Here is a 19,384-nt window from a genome sequence, read left to right on the forward strand (position 1 = left end):
GGGAGGAAATAGGTATGCACCTTCCAACTGGTATCAATGAAGCCGTAACAGGAAAGGCAGGAAACATCCCAGTCTTCATTGTGCCAAACCAGCTGCAGAGGGAGAGCAGGAACTGCCAGGCACCCATCCACCATTCTGTGGTGTAGTGTAGTGCCAGCATGGTGTAGCAGTTAAGAGCAGTGGAGTCTGATCTGGAGAACAGGGTTTGTTTCCCCACTCCTCTGCAGGAAGCCAGCTTGGTTACCTTGGGCAAGTCACACTCTCTCTTCCTCACCTACCTCACAAGGTGTCTGTTGTAGGGAGGGGGAGGGAAGGTTTGAGCCGGTTTGAGTCTCCCTTAAGTGGTAGAGAAAACCGGCATATAAAAACCAACTCTTCTTCTTCTTCTTTTGTTAAGAGCTCCTCCTTCCAATTTCCAATTCTCATTGTTAAAATTATCAGAGGGTGAGGAGATAGACAGCTGGCACCCCTCTCTTGTGCCTGGATCTGATTCCATTCACCAAGAATCTCATAGTTGCTTTTGTATCATAGCTTTTATGTGTTACAAACCTGAAATTGTATTAAGTAAGTAAATAAATAAGCAAGAACATTTAAAAAATATATTACATTTAATGAGTTTCCTTAATGATAACAATAATAACCATAATATTAACAACAACAACAACAATAAAGATTAAGTGTGGTTAACAAACCAGCTTAATATTTTAGTTGGATCGATTGTAGTTAGCCATAGACAAAGGAAAGGCCTGCATAACTACACTTATATTAAACTGTGATTTCACACTATATCAGAACTGAGCTTCATGTTTTCTTCAAAGTGAGGTTCTCAGTAAGCTATGTGGAGCTTGTGCATCTCTAGGAATAGCCTTGCTGCCTGGTATCTCAAATATGTCAATTTACTCTGCTTCCACCCTGAGGACTTTCTGTTATCCAGCTATTTTTTTCTTGGGTCAAATGGGCAGCCCAATCCAGGGGTGGGAGGGGGATCCATGGAGGCAGGAAGCGGTGTAGCCACACCTCCTTCTCAAAGGCTTCCTAGCTGCTGTGGAGAATAAAAAAGCCTTTTTTTTTAATAAAAAAGGTGAAAATGGGGGGAAATTCCTCCAATTGAAAACAGCGGGGCTGTGACACACACACACACAAAAAAAAAGGCGCTGTAGCTCCACAGCAGCAGCAAGGGGTGTTCCTGGGCTGGAAGGGGTTAGGAAGCTGAGTAAAGTCAGCTCTGCCCCTGGGAACGCACCAGGACTGCCCCTCCCTACGCGGACGCTGCTGTTCTTTTCCAGAATTTTGTTCCCGGAGAGGCTGCGCGGTGTGGGGGCCATGCACAGCTCCACAGTGCCCAGGTGCTGATGGGAATGCCCACCGTGCCAGTGTAAGTGCCCAGTATACTGTGATAAGTGGGCACTTATGCTGGCATGGGATCACACCACCTCCCAAATGACTCCCCCACCCCCAGGAATGCACTCTGAGTCATACACGTCCCTGATTTTCAATGAAGTTATGTGGATTACAAAGAAATTTGTTTTCTTCTCTTTTTCTGATGGAAGTGATGTCTAACACGGCATACTCCCCTGGAGGTATGATATTGGAGGTGTCATTATCTCGAATTATTAGGATTAACTCTCCGCATTGCCAGCTGTCACAAGCGTGTTTTGAGGCCCAATAAATTCCCACTATAAATCTAAAAAGACAAATGCTTAAATAAAATTCCGCTCTTCCCTTCAAAGTCAAGATTATGGACAGGGAATACCATCAAGCGGCAGACAAAAGAGAGAAACACATTCTGAAATGATTTGCTCTCAGATGGCAGGCGGATTTCTGTTCCTAGTGCTCTTTCTGTGGCTACAGCTACCTGGAGCTCTGGGCAACGTCCCCGCTTTGTGCACCATGACTGATCCCTTCCAGCTCCCACATGAGTATTCTCAGAGAGGTGACATAATCATTGGAGACATTGTGGCTCAGTATGGATGCATTTTTGATAAAACTCCTTACACTGAAAACCCTAGAGCTATGGTGGTAGATGGACTTCTGTAAGGAAATCACTTTGTTTTCAGTATGTCTTTGAGATCACGCTTAAGTGAGAGTGGTCAGGTTGTGCTTTACCTGAGAACATAGCCTAAGAGCATAAGAAACAGTCACAGTGAAGTGACTCAGAGCAGCAAATGCTGGAGGAGATGTTGGAGCAGAAGACATCAGCTTGCTGCTCTCTCCAGCAACCCAGGACAATGTTTTCAGTTCTGGGAGTGAGTGGGCTCTGTATTTTATGTACTCCTCCCTGAAAAAGACTGGGCACAATCAAGGAACAGTTATGCACAGGATGCTTAATCTTCCACTGAAAAACGGGGGTCAAAAATAGCTTAACACTTCTGTTGAAATCAGTGGGATTTATATATGGTGGTCTTGACTGTATCGTGCCCATGAGTCTCGTCTTAAAACCGGCAGAGCCAGTTAGACTCATCCTGTCTGTTGAAAAAAGGAAACAAAGAATTTGTACTTGAAGCTTACCTAACAAGCTAGCAATGTTTGTACTGCTCCCATCAACTCCTCCCATCAACTCTCGCTATTTGTGAAATTCCATCAGAGAGGCACGTTCATCCTCTGCTCAGATACAGGGCTTCTCACTTAAGGCCTCAACATGAAGCTTCTGTCTTTAGTCCTCAGCTGGTTCTGTTGATTCAATATAGCTGGTGGCTGTGTTTGTTGTTGAGTTCTTCTTTGCTTCCCATGGGTGGGGGATAAGTTTAAGCGTTTTATTGTATTTTCCCTATGCCTGCCATCATATTTTCCTTTTAAGCCTCTTCTGAGAAACACAGGATAAACATATTTTAATACTTAAGATTTGAGAGCCAGCATGGTGTAGTGGTTAAGAACGGTAGACTCTAAACTGGTGTACCGGGTTGGTTCCCCACTCCTGCACATGAAGCCTGCTGGGTGACCTTGGGCTAGTCACAGTTCTCTCAGAACTCTCTCAGCCCCACCTACCTCACAAGATGTCTGTTGTGGGGAGGGAAAGGAAGGTGATAGTTAGCCACTTTGAGACTCCTTAAAGGTAGTTAAAATTGGTGTACAAAAACCAACTATTCTTCTTTTTCTTCTTCTATATTCCTGATTTTCATATTTTTATATGGAGTTGAAGACACATACAACTAAAATACAACTAAAATTTCAAGGATAAAAAAACCTCAAAGCCCAGTAACTAGATAGAATTTTTAAAAATGGCAAAACGGAATACATAGAGACAAAAATGTAACAACAGTGGTGGCAGATTTACACACAAGTTTCTATAAAAACTTGTGTCCATACACAATTGTCTATATACCATGCATTAAATACTGATAGAGTTCTAAGGTCCTCATTCCATTGATTTACCATCGGTTAGCCTTTAAGCAAAGGGCTAATAGCTTTAAAGTTTTTAAGCATCCTCAAAAATAAGCAAACATTCTAATACAAAATCAATATGAGTAATAACATCTAAAATTTCAATAGGTGATTCTTGAAATGTTTTTTTTCCATAATATACACCTGCCTTTAGTGTATCACCAAAGAACTACCAGCATGTCCTGTCATTTGTATTTGCTGTGATTAATGAAAACTCCAAGATCTTACCCAATATCAGCATGGGTTTCCAGATCTTTGACGGCTACTTGAATGTGAGGATGACTCATCAAAACACCCTGAAACTTCTATCTTCCTGGGAAAGAATTGTCCCCAACTATAACTGCAACAAGACAAAAAGTCTGATCACTGTGGTCGGAGGACTTAACTCTGAAATGGCTCTGCACATAATTACTCTTTTAAGCATCTACAAGATCCCACAGGTAAAGCAAGCTTCTACATCTGTAGAAGTACAGTACAGCCAAAGGTTAATCCTACTATTGTTACCCTAAGTAGGCAGTCTCCACTTTGGTTCTGGGAATTAGCTGGAAACCGAGAATGAGAGAGGGTAACTGGGATTGATAACCTATGTATACCAGGATAGTCCTGGTAGAAAACTCTCAAATGAGCAGGTAGCTGTACCCTTGACATGGGTTTTATTAAAGAAGTAGTAAAAACAAGAAATTTATCTCAAGTAATGGACATGCACACACAAAGCATACATAAGCTGACTGAGAGAAAAAGGAGGAAGTAGGATAGGGTTTCAAGGATTGGTGATAGTTACCGGTCTTGAAGGGACATCCAGGGAAAGCTCACTGCAGAGGAAACTAACTAGCATTTCCATGAGCAAAGAAAAGAGCCCACACACGTGGGGGTGCATGCACGGATCAGGAACACACCCACATCATGAATGGCCGAAGGACCAATATTTATACCCCAAAATGGGTCCTGAGGCAGTATGAGCTAAGCTGGCAGGAAAGCCAGAGACAAATAATTGATTGCTTTTCTGGGGTTCCAACAAAAAGATAGGAAAGGCTTGATGAATTGTCAGGGCCCAAGAGAATGCCTGGGCCATTCTCTTGAATACTGATTGATTGCTTGGATGGGTGCAGATAGGGTAAGTAATGGTCTGCTCAGTGTGCTGATTAAAATACCTTAGGGTGAAACAAAGCAATAATGAGCTAGCCCCATTGTATAGCCAGGCACACCTTAAGGCCAAGGGAAAAGTTCAGTGGCCAACTGCCTTACTGTCCAGGCTTTACACAAAAGATGGTTCCCAAAACTCTCTGAAAGGTATCCATTTTATGAGGAGCAGTGTCTTACACTTATACCAGTCTTTGGCCCCTGTGTCATCATGGTACTTCTTAGTGGGGGGAGGAGTCTGACAGCTTATACTGTATATAGGCTTCATGAAATGATGTGAATTTTATTTCCTTAATAATGGTTCCCCAAGTGTTGTTGAAATGGCTGCTCTTGCAATATAATAGAATGTAGGGCAAGTGACGAGAAGGGTGGGAAAGTTGAGGGAGAACAAGGTCAGTTGATGAGAAAGAGAAAGAAGAAGCCAATGAGTGACCTGGAGAAAGAGAAGGGCAAGAAGGAAGTCAATGGAAAGAAATGGAGAAACTGGCATGGGGTAAGAGAACTGATACTGAAATGAACTTTAAGTGACAGTGACTTCTCTTGACCTATGTTCAGAGAGTATCTACAGAGACTGTGGTTTAGAGTTGAATTTACTTATATTCATTGTGAATAATGTTCTAATGTTGCTAATGATATATGTTCTAATGTTGATACTATGATACAAAGTGCAAAGACTTTAGTAAGATGGGATGGTTTACCACTCTACCTTTTCAGAACTGAAGTTTAGAACCATGGGCAACTAGAATAGCATATATACAAGTAGTAGAAAAATGGCACCTAGTGTTGGCTTTGGGGTATTATCCTTGATCCTGCTACTTTTTACAATTACCAAAGAGGCAGCCAGAAAAATAAAGCAATGTAGCTAATTTATCCACTGTCTTTTATTCAGTTAACAGATTAATGAAATTTAAATGCATTGTCACATCACTAGCATCTTAGCATAGGTGCCTTTTGAAAGAACTTAAGTCATTTCAAATAATTTACACTTGAATAAGGCCTATTAGTTAGTGATCAGAATTGCCTTCTTTTTTATCCCACATATAGTTTGAATAAATAAATTTTTATTTGGTCTAATCTATGATTAGGTGAAAATAATTACTATTTACTATTTAAATATAATTCTACAAGCATTTTTAATATGTTAGCAGTCTGATAAAATTCCCTATTGAATATATGCCCTGCATGTCAGCCAGTGACCCAAAGTTATGTTCCTTTTGAATCTTTATCTGCAATCTGAGACAATCCTCCAAATTCCATCCATTCTTAGGATACTTGATATATGGGGCAAGAACATTGAGAATGGCATTTTAGCTCTTTGGGTGAAAGTAGAATCTGAGCTTTCTGCTTAAACCCAACTGCTAAAATGGTTTGAGGGGAATGCAGAATCTATATAAATAAAAGGATATGTCTGTCCATCCATCCATCCATCTGCCAGGCTTTGGCATGCATAATTCATCCACAAATAAAGCTAGAAACCTCAAAATTGTCTACTGGCTAATGAGGATGATTGTGGGAGTTTACAACGGAGGCGATGGTTGTCTGTGGCAGGTGGTAACTCATCCAAAATTAAAGCTAGGAGTCTCAAAATTTGCCTCTGGCTTCAGGTTGAAGACAGGAACCCATAATGAAAGGAAACAGAACCCGGCCCAGGTTATTTCCCGAACAACTTGCCCTTTTGTACTGGAAGCTGCAGTTAACTTTTACAGGCATAACTAATCCAAAATTAAAGCCAGGAGCCTCAAAATCTGCTTGTAGGTTCTGGATTTTGATGAAAGATGCTGTGTCCACAATGAAGGGGAATGGAACATCCTGCTCCAGATTCTCTCTCACCCCAACCCCAGGGTTGCCAGCTTCAGGTTGGTAAATTCCTGGAGATTTGGGGATGAAGCCTGGGGAGGGCAGGGTTTGGTGAGGGTAAGACCTCAGAGGGATATAATGCCATAAAGTCTACCCTCCGAAACAGCCATTCCCCCCCACCCAAGGGAATTAATCTCTGCCATCTGGAGAGCCACTGTGTTTCCAAGAGATCTCCAGGACCCAACTGGATGTTTATTTAATCCCTTTTTCTTGTGGTTCAAGGTGGCTTAAAATAATAGTTACAAACATTTCCAGTTAAAAATTAATGGGTTCCCTTTAATAATAATAACAATAAAGGTAAAGGTAGTCCCCTGTGCAAGCACCAGGTCATTCATGACCCATGGGGTGACATCACATCCTGACGTTTACTAGGCAGACTTTGTTTACGGAGTGGGTTGCCAGTGCCTTCCCCAGTCGTCTTCCCTTTCCCCCAGCAAGCTGGGTACTCATTTTACCGACCTCGGAAGAATGGAAGGCTGAGTCAACCTTGAGCCGGATACCTGAAACCAACTTCTGTTTGGATCGAACTCAGGTTGTGAGCAGAGCTTGGACTGCAGTACTGCAGCTTACCACTCTGCGCCACAGGGCTCTTAATAATAGCAATAACAACCATAATATTAACAACAACAACAATAATAAGCTGTGGTTATCAAGCCAACTTGAGGTTCTAGTTGTATCAGTTGTAGCAAACCATAGACAATGGAATGACTTGCATAACTACAGTTACACTAAATCATGATTTTACACAATATCAGAACTTAGCCTCAGGGTTTTTGTTTTTTTTCAAACAGTGACTCTCAATCAGCTAGGTGGTGCTTGCCCAACCCTAGGAATAGCATTGCTGCCTGATATCTCAAATACGCCAATTCACTCTGCTTCCACCCTGAGGACTTTCTGTGATGTAGCAATTTCCCCCCTCTTGATCAGATTAAGTCATACATGTCCCTGATGTTCACCTAAATTATGCTGATTACAGAGAAACTTGTTTTCGTCTCTTTTTCTGAAGCAAGTGATGTCTCACACCGCACACTCCTCTGGAGGAATGGTTTGGGTGGTGTCATTATCTCTAATTATTAGGATTTACCCTTTATATTGCCAGTTGTCACATGCATGTTCTGAGGCCCAACAAATTCCCACTATAAATCTGAAAAAGATGAACTCTCATATAAAATTTCCCTCTGCTCTTCATAGTCGGGATTATGGACAGGGAAAACCATCAGGGGGCAGACAAAAGAGAAACACATTCTGTAATAATTTGCTCCCAGATGCCAGACATAGTTCTGTTCCTCATGTTCTTTCTGTGGCTACAGCTACCTGCAGTTGTTGGCAAGGTACACCCTATGTGTACCATGATTGAACTCTTCCAGCTCCCACATGAGTATTCTCAGAGAGGTGATGTAATCATTGGAGACATTGTGACTCAGTATGGATGCATTTTTGATAAAACTACTTACACTGAAAACCCTAGAACTATGGTGGTAGATGGACTTTTGTAAGGAACTCATTTTGTTTTCTGTATTAGGCTAGATGTCTTCCAGATAGCATTTGAGTGAGAGCCGCCAGGCTCTCCTTTACTTGGAAACATTGCCTTGTTGCCGATTACACACATGACCTGAGAACATAAGAAACAGTCGAGGTCAAGTGCCACATGGCAGCAGATGCTGGAGGAAAAGAATTCAGCATGCTGCTTTCTTTAGCAACTCAGGACAAATTGTTCAGTGCCAGGAGTGACTGGGCTCTGGGTCTGATGAGACTGCGCACAGTCGAGACCCAGTTGAGCACAGGATGCTCAATCTTGCACTAAAATAAGTGGGTCAAAAATGGCTGAACACTTATCTCGAAATCCATGGGATTTATATATGCTTATTTTTGACAGTAGTGTGCCCATGAATTTCACCTTAAAACTGGCAGAGCCCAACAGTTGGTGTCATCCTGTCTGCTGAAAAAAAGCTCTCGCTCTCTCTGTTATCCATCAAAGAGGAATAGTCATTCTCTGCTCAGATGTGGGGTGTTTCAGCTAAGGCCCCAACATGAAGCTGCTATCTTGAGCCTTCAGCTGGTTCTGTTGATTCTATGCAACTAGTGGCTCTGTTTGATGTTGGGTTCTTCTTTTCCTTCCGACTGGGGTGGGAGGGTGGGGGGTGAGTTTAAGTATGTGTGTGTGTGTGTGTGTGTGTGTGTGATTGCTGTGTTTTGCCATCATATTTACCTTTTGAGCCTCTTCTGAGAAACATAGGTTAAATATATTTTAAAAGTTTCTGATTTCCATATGTTATATGGAGTTGAAACTATGTGCAACTTTTTATATGCAAAATGTACAGATATATTGAGAAATGTACATTATTGTTACACAAATAAATAAATAGCAAAATGAACATGCAAAAAAACTATATACAACTAAAAATACATCTGAAACTTCAATGGGTTGTTTTTGAAATTCTGAATATATATTTTTCATAACATAAAACTACCTTCAGTGTATCACCAAAGATCTACCAGCAAGTCTTGTCATTTGTATTTGCTGTGAAGCAGATTAATGAAAACCCCAAGATCTTACCTAATATCAGCCTGGGGTTCCAGATCTTTGATGGCTATTTGAATGTGAGGATGACTCAGCAAAATACCCTGAAACTTCTATCTTCCTGGGAAAGAATTGTCCCCAACTACAACTGCAACAAGACAAAAAGTTTAATTGCTGTGGTTGGGGGATTTAACTCTGAAATGGCCCTTCACATAATTACTATTTTAAGCATCTATAAGATCTCACAGGTAAAACAAGTTTTTACATCTGTACTGTCCTACTATACCTTCAGGACTGTCATTTTCTACGAGAGAGAGAGAGAGAGAGAGAGAGAGAGAGAGAGAGAGAGAGAGAGAGAGAGAGAGAGAGAGAGAGAGAGAGAGAGAGAGATGTCTATGCATATGCATACTCAGGAGACTGTGGTGGTAGAATATTTAGGTGGAATTCTTAGCTGTACCATACTGCTCTCAAGGGGAAAATTCCACTAAATTAAAAGTAGCCCATCAGGGATAAAGGTCTGATCCTAGCCCTTTGCCTGCTATTGTATGCTGGTATTTCACTTACAGGGGAGTATTAATCTCATAGAAGTTTGAAAAATGTAACCGCCTCCTCAGTAGTCTGAAGCGCTACAGCCCATTCTACAATCTCAGCAATGTGCTGCTTCAATATTAACTCATCCTGCTGCAATTCTGGGCCAGGCCAAAGGGGTCAAAAATTCAGGTAAAAGGTAAAGTTCCCCTGTGCAAGCACCAGGTCATTCCTGACCCATGGGGTGACGTCACATCCCGACGTTTTCTAGGCAGACTTTGTTTACAGGGTGGCTTGCCAGTGCCTTCCCCAGTCATCTTCCCTTTACCCCCAGCAAGATGGGTCCTCATTTTACCGACCTCGGAAGGATAGAAGGCTGAGTCAACCTTGAGCCGGCTACCTGAAACCAACTTCCATTGGGATTGAACTCAGGTCGTGAGCAGAGCTTAGACTGCAGTACTGCAGGTTACCACTCTGCACCACGAGGCCAATGAGTTCAATTTGCACATGTAATAGCAAAATGGAAATGAGAATATTCAAAATCTGCAAACTTGGCTCAGGGGAAGAGCTTCTGCTTGGCATGCAGAAGGTCCCAGGTTCAGTTCCCGGCATCTCCAGTTAAAAGGAGCAGGCAGTAGGTCATGTGAAAGACCTCTGACTGAAACCTTGGAGGGCAGCTGCCAGTCTGCCTAGACCACACTGACCTTGAGGGACCAGTGGTCTGAGACAGTATAAGGCGGCTTCATGTCTTTGATAACATCTCTAATTTTGTTGTTGGTATAGTAGTGGTTAAGAGCGGTGGTTTGGAGCGGTGGACTCTAATCTGGAGAACTGTATTTGATTCCCCACTCCTCCACATGAGCAGCGGAGGCTAATCTGGTGAACTGGATTTGTTCCCCACTCCTACACACAAATCCAGCTGAGTGACCTTGGGAACGTTAGAGCTGTCAGAGCTCTCTCAGCCCCACCTACCGCACAGGATGTCTGCGGTGGGGAGAGGAAGGGAAGGTGATTGTAAGCCGGTTTGAGTCTCCCTTAAGAGGTAGAGAAAGTTGGCATACAAAAAAGGATCTCTTCTTCTTCTTCTTCTTCTTCTTCTTCTTCTTCTTCTTCTTCTTCTTCTTCTTCATGTCACGAGAGCTGTATGCATATTTCCCAGTGAAATCTTCCACATTCCCAACTTACTATGCAATCCTAAACAGTGTTACACCTTTCCAGATCCATTGAAGTAAAAAAATACTCAATTTAGTATTTTTTGTTTGTTTTGAGATTTCTCCCTCGGTTTCATTGCAAATGCTAATTGGTACGAGCACATAAACGCATGAAGCTTCCTTATACTGAATCAGACCCTTGGTCCATCAAAGTCAGTATTGTCTGCTCAGACCAGCAGTGGCTCTCCAGGGTCTCAGGCAGGGGTCTTTCACATCACCTACTTGCCCTAGACCCTTTAACTGGAGATGCCGAGGATTGAACCTGGGACCTTCTGCATGCCAAGCAGAGGCTCTACCACTGAGCCACAGCCCCTCCCTAAATGACTCATTGTAATTCATCATAAGTGAGAACTGTGATCGTGAACATATTTTTTTTTCAGATGGCCTACTGTGTCTTTGCTCCAGTGACAGATGTTAAAACTCAGCTCCCTTCCTTCTATCGCATGGTCTCCAATGAAGAATTTCAGTACAGTGGCATCATCCAGCTCCTTTTGCATTTCCAATGGACATGGGTGGGGATCATGGCAACGGATGATGATCAAGGAGAAAAATTTGTCCAAACTTTGACCTCTATGCTTTTCCAGCATGGAATCTGTGCAGCCCACATTGAAAAGACACCAGCAATATATCAGGTATCACACACATTTGGATCATTAGAATCAATTGTACCTGTGGCTGTTTCCCTTGCCAGTTCCAATGTCAGACTATTTGTTGTAAATGCAGACCCTCAGACCATAAATGCTTTAAAATGGTTGATATATATTAATGAAATATTAAGAGGTATTACCGACACTTTCAAGGGAATTGTATGGATTATGACAGCCCACTGGGATTTCTCATCACAGACAGAGCACAGGGAATTTGACATGAACATCTTCCATGGTGCTTTGTCCTTTACAATTCACTCAAATGAGGTACTGGATTTTACAAAATTCCTTCAGAGAATACACCCTGACTTACAACAAGAAGATGGTTTTCTCATGGTCTTCTGGGAACAGGCCTTCAACTGTACATTGTCTGATTCTGATGAAAAGAAGGAAAGGAATAATGCTTGCACAGGAGAAGAGAGGCTGGATAGTCTACCTGGAGTTGTTTTTGAAATGACCATGACTGGCCAGAGCTATAGCATCTACAATGCAGTCTATGCCATTGCACATGCTTTACATAAGATGTACGCATCCAGAATGAAAAATGGAGCAATTGTCGACAGAAGTAGATGGAATCCTTTAAATCTACAGCCTTGGAAGGTAATTTTTTCTGATATTCAGAGCAGATCCCTTGGGTTGTTTTCTAATGTGTGAAAGTATCTGATGCAGGGAGTGCAGCATCATGTCCAAATATCCACACAGCGTTTCTCTATGGTAAAAAGCTTTAACCTCTCTCATGTCTTAATGTTTTCCCCTTTCATAGATGCTGAAGTACCACTGAAGCATCAAATCATGATGTTCCCCATAATTTTCTTTCCTATGGACCAGTTAAACAACTTTGTGTGTCACTGCAATTCGACTCATTTATGTACTTCTCTGACAAATATTAGAGTATTCATTGGAGAATTTGTCTAATTAGAAATGGGATCAGATATCTGATTTTTGCTGGTTCATCCTTTCAGATTTACTTTTTTGTGCAAATCAAACCCATTACACTTTGCTCCACTTTCTCTTTGCTCTCATGTTCTGGAATAAAGGCAGGGAACACTAGTGTGTGGGTCATGTGTCCAATGTCCTATCATTAACAGACTTGTTTCAGGTGTTGCAAATTGAAGTCCATGAATTCCTTGACTGAGTCAATCCATCTCACATTGGGTCTTCCTCATTTCCTACTGCCTACAACTTCTCGAAGCATTATTGTCTTTACCAGTGACTCTTGTCTTTTCACAAACCAACCCAAGTACAATAGCTTCATTTCAGTTATTTTAACTTCTAGGGAGAATTCAGGCTTGATTTGATTTAGAACCCACTCAATTATCTTTTTGGTGGTCCATGGTATCCCTCAAACTTTCTTCCAACACCACTTTTCAAATGAAACAATTTCTTCCTGTCATCTTTTTGTTGTTCAATTTCCACATCCAAACATAGCAATCAGAAATACCATAGTATGAATTATCTTGATCTTGGTCTCCAGAAACACTTCCTTACACTATGGGACTTTTTCTAATTATCTCATAGCTGACCTTGCATGTCACAATCGTCTTCTGATTTCTTGGTTGCATTCTCCCTTTTGGTTGACAATTGAGGCAAGGAATAGAATATCTTTAACAATTCCAACATCATGGTTTAGATCCAAAAGTTCCTTTTGAAAACTTGGTCTCTTGTTTAGCCATATTTATTCTATGGCTCCCCCCCTTTAAACAAATATGAAATAATTCAAATCCTATGACTTGTGAATATTAGTGTGGTTTTTTTTTAAATGATCATTTTGTTAACATCCACATTTTTCACCTAGCTTCACCCTTTCCTGAGAAGCATCTCATTCAACAACAGTGCTGGAGACCTGATCTTTTTTAATGAGGATGGTGAAATAGCAGCCGGATTTGATATTATAAACTGGGTTACTTTGCCGAACAAAACCTTCGTAAGAGTGAAAGTTGGAAGGATGGACCCAGAGGGGTCACCTGGCAGAGAGTTCAACATTAATGAAGAGGCCATCACATGGCATAATATGGTTAATCAGGTGGGATCCAAATCACGTATCTAATTCTGAACTTGGCTCCAAGTATGAATCAGAAAATGAGGCCATGCACAGGTAGAGCAGATGTTTCTGAGACTGAAAAATGGTGTGTGTGTGTGAGTGTGTGTGTGTGAAAAATCCTCAAACTGTAGAAACAATGTCTGTGTCAAGGCAGACATTGTAACTTAAAAAAAGATCTCAACAGATTGTTGAGGATTAGTGTCTGCTGGAGGGAGGAAGAGTATGATAAAACTTGGTATTTAAGCTGTATTTGAATGGGATTTTTGTATTTGGACACATTTTTATGTTATTTACTTATGGCATGTGTCTATATCTTATGGCATGTGTCTATATCTAATATTTATGTTATGATCTAATGTTGCATTAATCAATTTGATTTAATTTGCTAAATCTTGATAGGTGGGAAGGAAGAACAAAGTAGTCAAAGAAGTGAGACTGTGGGGACTGCTGAGGGAGGAAAGAGGAAAAGTAGAAAGAGTGTGAGGGGAGAGGAGGACTGAAATGTGACCCCCTTATATGCCTTGCATGTCCTCTGGTTATAATAATAGTAACTGGGATTGTGTTCCAATAGCCTAAGTGGTCCTTCTCCTCCTACTGTATAAATTCCATTACATATCTGTGAGCTTCCCAGTCATTTACTCACTTAGGAAAATTGTGAAATTCAGTATCACTAATTTTCAAATTGTTTTCTTGTCTTTGGATTACTTTTTAATCCATTTTTGTGCCCTCAATTGAATTGCTGAAACCTACAGCCTTTGAAAAGAACATAGTTGATAAACTAGAAAAGTTTCACATTTTCCTTACATTTTTCAAGGTAGGTCCCTCCCCTTTCTCTGTGTAATGACAACTGTCAACCTGGTTATAGCAGAAAAAAGAAGGAGGGGGCACCATTTTGTTGCTACAGTTGTGCTCCATGTCCAGAGGAGAAGATTTCAGATCAGAAGGGTATGTGACATAATGTGTAATGTTAAAATATGATATGAAAGTCTCACATCCAAAATCTCTCCACCTCTAATATATTCATCAGGTTGGATCTAAACTTGTGCTTGGTAGTTTTGATCATTTCTTTGTTTTTTTATTATTCATTCCAAAAGTGACTGTTTCATTATTGGGGGTCCCCCTTTTGAGGCAAAGGCACCCATGTTTAACATTAAAGTCTATGAGAAAATTGATAGGAACACTTCCAAACAACAACAACACAGATAGCACTGCAGCCACATGGCTTGAAAAAGAGAGTAGCACAAGGAAGAGGAAGACTGACAAAGGATGGAATTTGGTGGCCAAAAGAAGGGCAAAGCATCAGAGCAGGGAGGCAGTAGAAGGAGGACCTTGAGGTAGATTTGATTTGGAGTGCCACAGGCAAGCAGGGGAGTGTAGAAAGGAAGGGGAAATTTGGCACAACTGGGCAGGCATTGGGAGGAGAAAGGAAGGCAAAGTCATATACCATATCCTTCAAGATTGGAATACCTCACAGATGAATGTGACTACAGTTTTCAGGCAATCAAAAAATCCCAAAGAACCTCCCTCCCTCCCTTCCTTTAATGAGCACAGATTATGATGTTAGGATAATTTTGGTTGCCTTGTAAAAGTGAAACTAGCAGAGTCAGAGAAAACCAAGACTGTAATAATGAAAGAAAGAAAGCAAAAGAAAAAAAAAAAGGTGTGGTGGTTTTTGTTATGGGCTGTTTAGAGGAGTATATATGAACTACCAAGGATGTACAAACTACCCAGCAGCTCCCAGCAGCAAGGATGGTAGTTGGGCAGGTGGAGGAAGACGTCAGTGAGAAAAGAAGAAGGAGGAGGAGGAGGAGGAGGAGGAGGAGGAGTTGGCTTTTATTTGCCGACTTTCTCTACCACTTAAGGCAGAATCAAACCGGCTTACAATCACCTTCCCTTCCCCTCCCACAACAGACAGTTTGTGAGGAGGGTGGGGCTGAGAGAGCTTTTAATAGAACTGTGACTAGTCCAAGGTCATCCAGCTGGCTTCATGTGTACGAGTGGGGAAACCAACCCGATTCACCAGATTAGCGTCTGCTGCTCTTGTGGAGGAGTGGGGAAATCAAACCCGGTTCCCCAGATCCAAGTCCAACTTTCCCTTGCAGCTGAGGCCATAGAGAGCACAGGTGGAACAGGCTGATGCTGAGACCAAGGGCTGGTGGAACAGGAAAAGCAAAACCACCACCCCAACACCTGTAGGGTTGCCAACCTCCAGGTGGTGTGTTAAAGAATAGTAAGGGACGCTCAATGGTTCTACAAAATCACAAGTATTCAATTTCACGTATAACAATTTACTGTGTCAACATTACCACACTAAAACAACAAAGTGCACTGTGAATCTATCTATGTGTCACTAACATGTAACATACAAGAACATACAAAACAATATTACAATGGTTTGAAACCCAAAATTTGTTTAAGTCATCAGACTTTCATTTTTCTATATATTCTTAAACATTTGGATATGTAGAATCTTTTTCTCTTACTCTCTTATTATTTTAGCTATACAAAGTCACTCTTTTTAACAGTATAGCAAAACAGTTTTCTTGTGCCACAAAACAAGGATTCTGTGTAGCCAGGAGTCTTAAAGCTGACAATGTACTGTAGCATTATATCCTGTTAAGCTACATTGTCCTCTGTTTCATTGCTATTTTTGCACAGTAGCAATATATTTTGCAGAGTTACATTGTCAACTTTAAGACTACTTTAATATTATTTTGTATAATCTTGTATGCTACATGTTAGTGACACATAGATAGATTCACATTGCACTTCGTTGTTTTAGTGTGGTAATGTTGACACAGTAAATTGTTATACATGAAACTGAATACTTGTGATTTTGTAGAACCATTGAGAGCCCCTTACTATTCTTTACTACAGCTTTAATTCATAGTATAGGTGAATTTATTTTGTTTAACCTCCAGGTGGTGGGTGGAGATTTCCCGCTATTACAACTGATCACCAGGCGACAGAGATCATTGCCCCTGGAGAAAATAGCCACTTTGGCAATTGCACTCTATGGTATTGAAGTCTCTCCCCTCCCCAAACCCTGCCCTCCTCAGGCTCCACCCCCCAAATCTCCAAGTATTTCCCAACCTGGAGCTGGCAACCCTAAACACCTGTCATCAGGTAATTCCTTGGGTGGTGTATTTTTGTCTGGCCAAGGTTGTCACTCTTCACTCTGAGCACCAGACAGCAGCAACTAGAAATGCAAAAGTGTAATCCTCACTGACTTATATACACACGTACAGATTATTCCACAAAGTTATTCCAAATGTGGAAGTGGTGTGGGATCTATCACAAAGAAAAGGTGGAAGGTCCAGCAGGACCTGTGTGTGTTATGTTACTATGAAATGGAGGGGGGGGGAATCTGATCAACGATATATGATCCAATAAGGGTATGTGTATGTGTGGTGTATGTGTATGAGCAGATATATACTGTACATACAGTTCAACAGAGGGAAAAGTATTTTCTGGAGAAATGTAAACACCCAGTCTTGGCAGTATTAAGTCTGTATGCGAACTCAATAGCTTCATACTGGAGTCTCTCTTGAATTCCCTCCCATTTCTGGTCTCTTATTGAACATTATTACAAAAAGTTTGCTAATTATGGTATACACCTTTTCTAAGAAAGATAGTTTATGGAGGAAACATCAGGGAAAAAATGTGGGCATGATTGAGAACTTGAAACCAAGTATTTCTTTATTTTTTTTCAGATATGGATGACTGTTTTAAATGTCCACAACACCAATATCCAAACAAGAATCAAGATCAATGCATTGCCAAGGATCTAAACTTCCTCCCTTTCACAAAATCTTTGGGGATCATTTTAGCTTCTTTGGCTCTCTTCCTTTCTTTGATCACAGCTGTGGTGCTAGGAATTTTCATCAAGAACCAAAACACGCCGATCGTCAAAGCCAATAATCGGGACCTCACCTATTCTCTCCTCCTCTCCCTGCTGCTCTGTTTCCTTTGCTCCTTGCTCTTCATTGGCCAGCCTCAGACAGTGACCTGCTATTTACGGCAAACTGCTTTCGGCATCATCTTCTCAGCGGCTGTTTCGTGTATGTTGGCCAAAACCACCACTGTGGTCGTGGCTTTCGCAGCTACTAAGCCAGGCACCAAGATGAGGAAATGGGTGGGGAAAAGAATGGCAAGCTCCATTCTCATCTGTTGCTCCCTCATTCAAGCCATTATTTGTACAGTGTGGCTCTGCACTGCTCCTCCATTCCCACATTTTGACACTGACAGTCTGGCTGAAGAAATCATAGTGGAATGCAATGAAGGGTCAGTCACAATGTTTTATTTGGTGCTGGGGTATCTGGGAATTCTGGCCATTGTCAGCTTCATTGTGGCATTCCTAGCCAGGAAGTTGCCCGACACTTTCAATGAAGCCAGATTTATCACTTTCAGCATGTTGGTTTTTTGCGGTGTTTGGCTGTCCTTTGTTCCATCTTACCTCAGCACCAAGGGGAAATATATGGTAGCCGTGGAGATCTTCTCTATCTTGGCCTCTAGTGCTGGGCTGCTGGTTTGTATCTTCTTCCCGAAATGCTACATAATTATCCTGAGGCCTGAGTTGAATAGTAGGCACCAACTAGTACGGAAGTAAGAATATAAGTGCAATCTAAAACCTTTAATTTTATTTTAGACATATGCAGGGAAAAAAACCCCTTAAGGAACATATTTACATACTCATTTACATACTCATCCAGGCTGGTAACTCTGAAGCAGTAATACTTTATTAGGAGCAAAAAGACAGATTTAAGAACTGACTGTCTTCAAACAGATAAGTCTGTTAATGGCGAAACATAGGCAGGTTACATGTTTAAAAGCACTCAAGCCTGTGAAAGTAAAACAAAGCTAAGCAATCCCGAGATAAGCGATTCCCAGGAAGGGCAGACTAAATATTAGCACAGCTGCGGAAAACAGGACGAGCAAAACTGTACACAGAGTTTACAGGCATGAGAACCAAAAACTTGACATGAATCCAGAGACTGGCCTACTTATGTCAAGAGCCTTTACTTCAGCTAACTGCAAAGGACTGACACATACTCCCCTATAAAGATGAATAGATCTCCCCTGGTCCGTTCGCTCATCCCTGAATTCCAGTTTCACTTCAAGCTTTTCCCATATTCATTCCAGAGTCTGTTCGTGGGCATGTTTTGTTTAGCCCACAAATATTCATCAAACATTGTCAACCTCAAATTTTGGTGTGATCTTTCATAGGAATGCATCAAATTTTATTTCCGCTGTCACTGATTAACCCATTAGGGGAAAGGCCGGAAACATCTCAATCTTCATCATGCCTTATGCAAATGCCAGAGGGAGAACAGGAACTGCGAGGCATCTACCCACCATTTTGCAGCAAGCTCCATTGAGAGCCCCTCCCTCCAGTTTCCAGTTCTCATTGTTGAAATTATCATAGACAGCAACCAGGTGCCCCTCTCTCATGCCTGGATCTGATTCCATTTATCAAGAATGTCATAGTTGCTTTTGTATGCTAGCCTTTATGTGTTACAAACCGTTAATTTCAATAAATCAATAAACAACCAAGTTTCCCCTGATCTTTCTCCCAGCAGTTCAAGATAGTGTGTGATGTTGTCATCCCTACCTCTCCCGTTTGACTCTTATGACAACTCAGGAAAGTTAGTCAGAGGGATAACGATTGGTCCAAATTATCTAGTGAGCTTCATGGTTGAATAGTAATTTGAAGCCAGGTCTCCCCAGTCTAAATGCAACATATGACATCAAACAGATTTCTGCTGGCTTTGCTATTACCTTATTCTTCCTGATGAAGAGTTGGGCGACATCCACCCATTTTTGTGGTGGCAGTACTCACCAGTACTGAGTACCAGTATTTTTTTTGGGGGGGGAGGAGGGGGTCTCCCAAGTCCTGAGGGGGGAATTGGTCTTAAATCAGTGCAACCTTATATGTGGATACTGAAACTTTTAAAGCAGACAAAAAAGCACTATATCCACACACATATATGTGTAAAGTGCCATCAATTGGCAGCTGACTTATGGCAACCCAGTAGAGTTTTCAAGGCTAGAGACTGAC

General features: G+C 41.5%; 1 protein-coding gene across 1 annotated transcript; it reads left to right on the plus strand.

Moving 5' to 3' along the window:
* The first annotated feature begins 1,890 nt into the window (after window positions 1–1,890).
* Window positions 1,891–17,935, plus strand: LOC130490598 (vomeronasal type-2 receptor 26-like). Its single transcript, XM_056864417.1, has 8 exons — window positions 1,891–2,033; window positions 3,536–3,821; window positions 7,689–7,870; window positions 8,856–9,147; window positions 11,019–11,885; window positions 13,081–13,308; window positions 14,145–14,271; window positions 17,040–17,935. The coding sequence occupies exons 1-8, from the start codon at window positions 1,891–1,893 to the stop codon at window positions 17,933–17,935; spliced, it is 3,021 nt and encodes a 1,006-aa protein (XP_056720395.1).
* Window positions 17,936–19,384: the final 1,449 nt, after the last annotated feature.

The sequence above is a fragment of the Euleptes europaea genome, chromosome 18 (genome assembly GCF_029931775.1).
Source record: "Euleptes europaea isolate rEulEur1 chromosome 18, rEulEur1.hap1, whole genome shotgun sequence".
NCBI lineage: Eukaryota > Metazoa > Chordata > Lepidosauria > Squamata > Sphaerodactylidae > Euleptes > Euleptes europaea.

Coding starts and splice junctions, on each gene's coding strand:
- LOC130490598 (XM_056864417.1), top strand. CDS start 1,891: ATGACTGATCCCTTCCAGCTCCCACATGAGTATTCTCAGAGAGGTGAC. Junction 11,886..13,080: donor TAAATCTACAGCCTTGGAAG/GTAATTTTTTCT, acceptor TTTTTCACCTAG/CTTCACCCTTTCCTGAGAAG. Junction 14,272..17,039: donor GAAGATTTCAGATCAGAAGG/GTATGTGACATA, acceptor ATTTTTTTTCAG/ATATGGATGACTGTTTTAAA.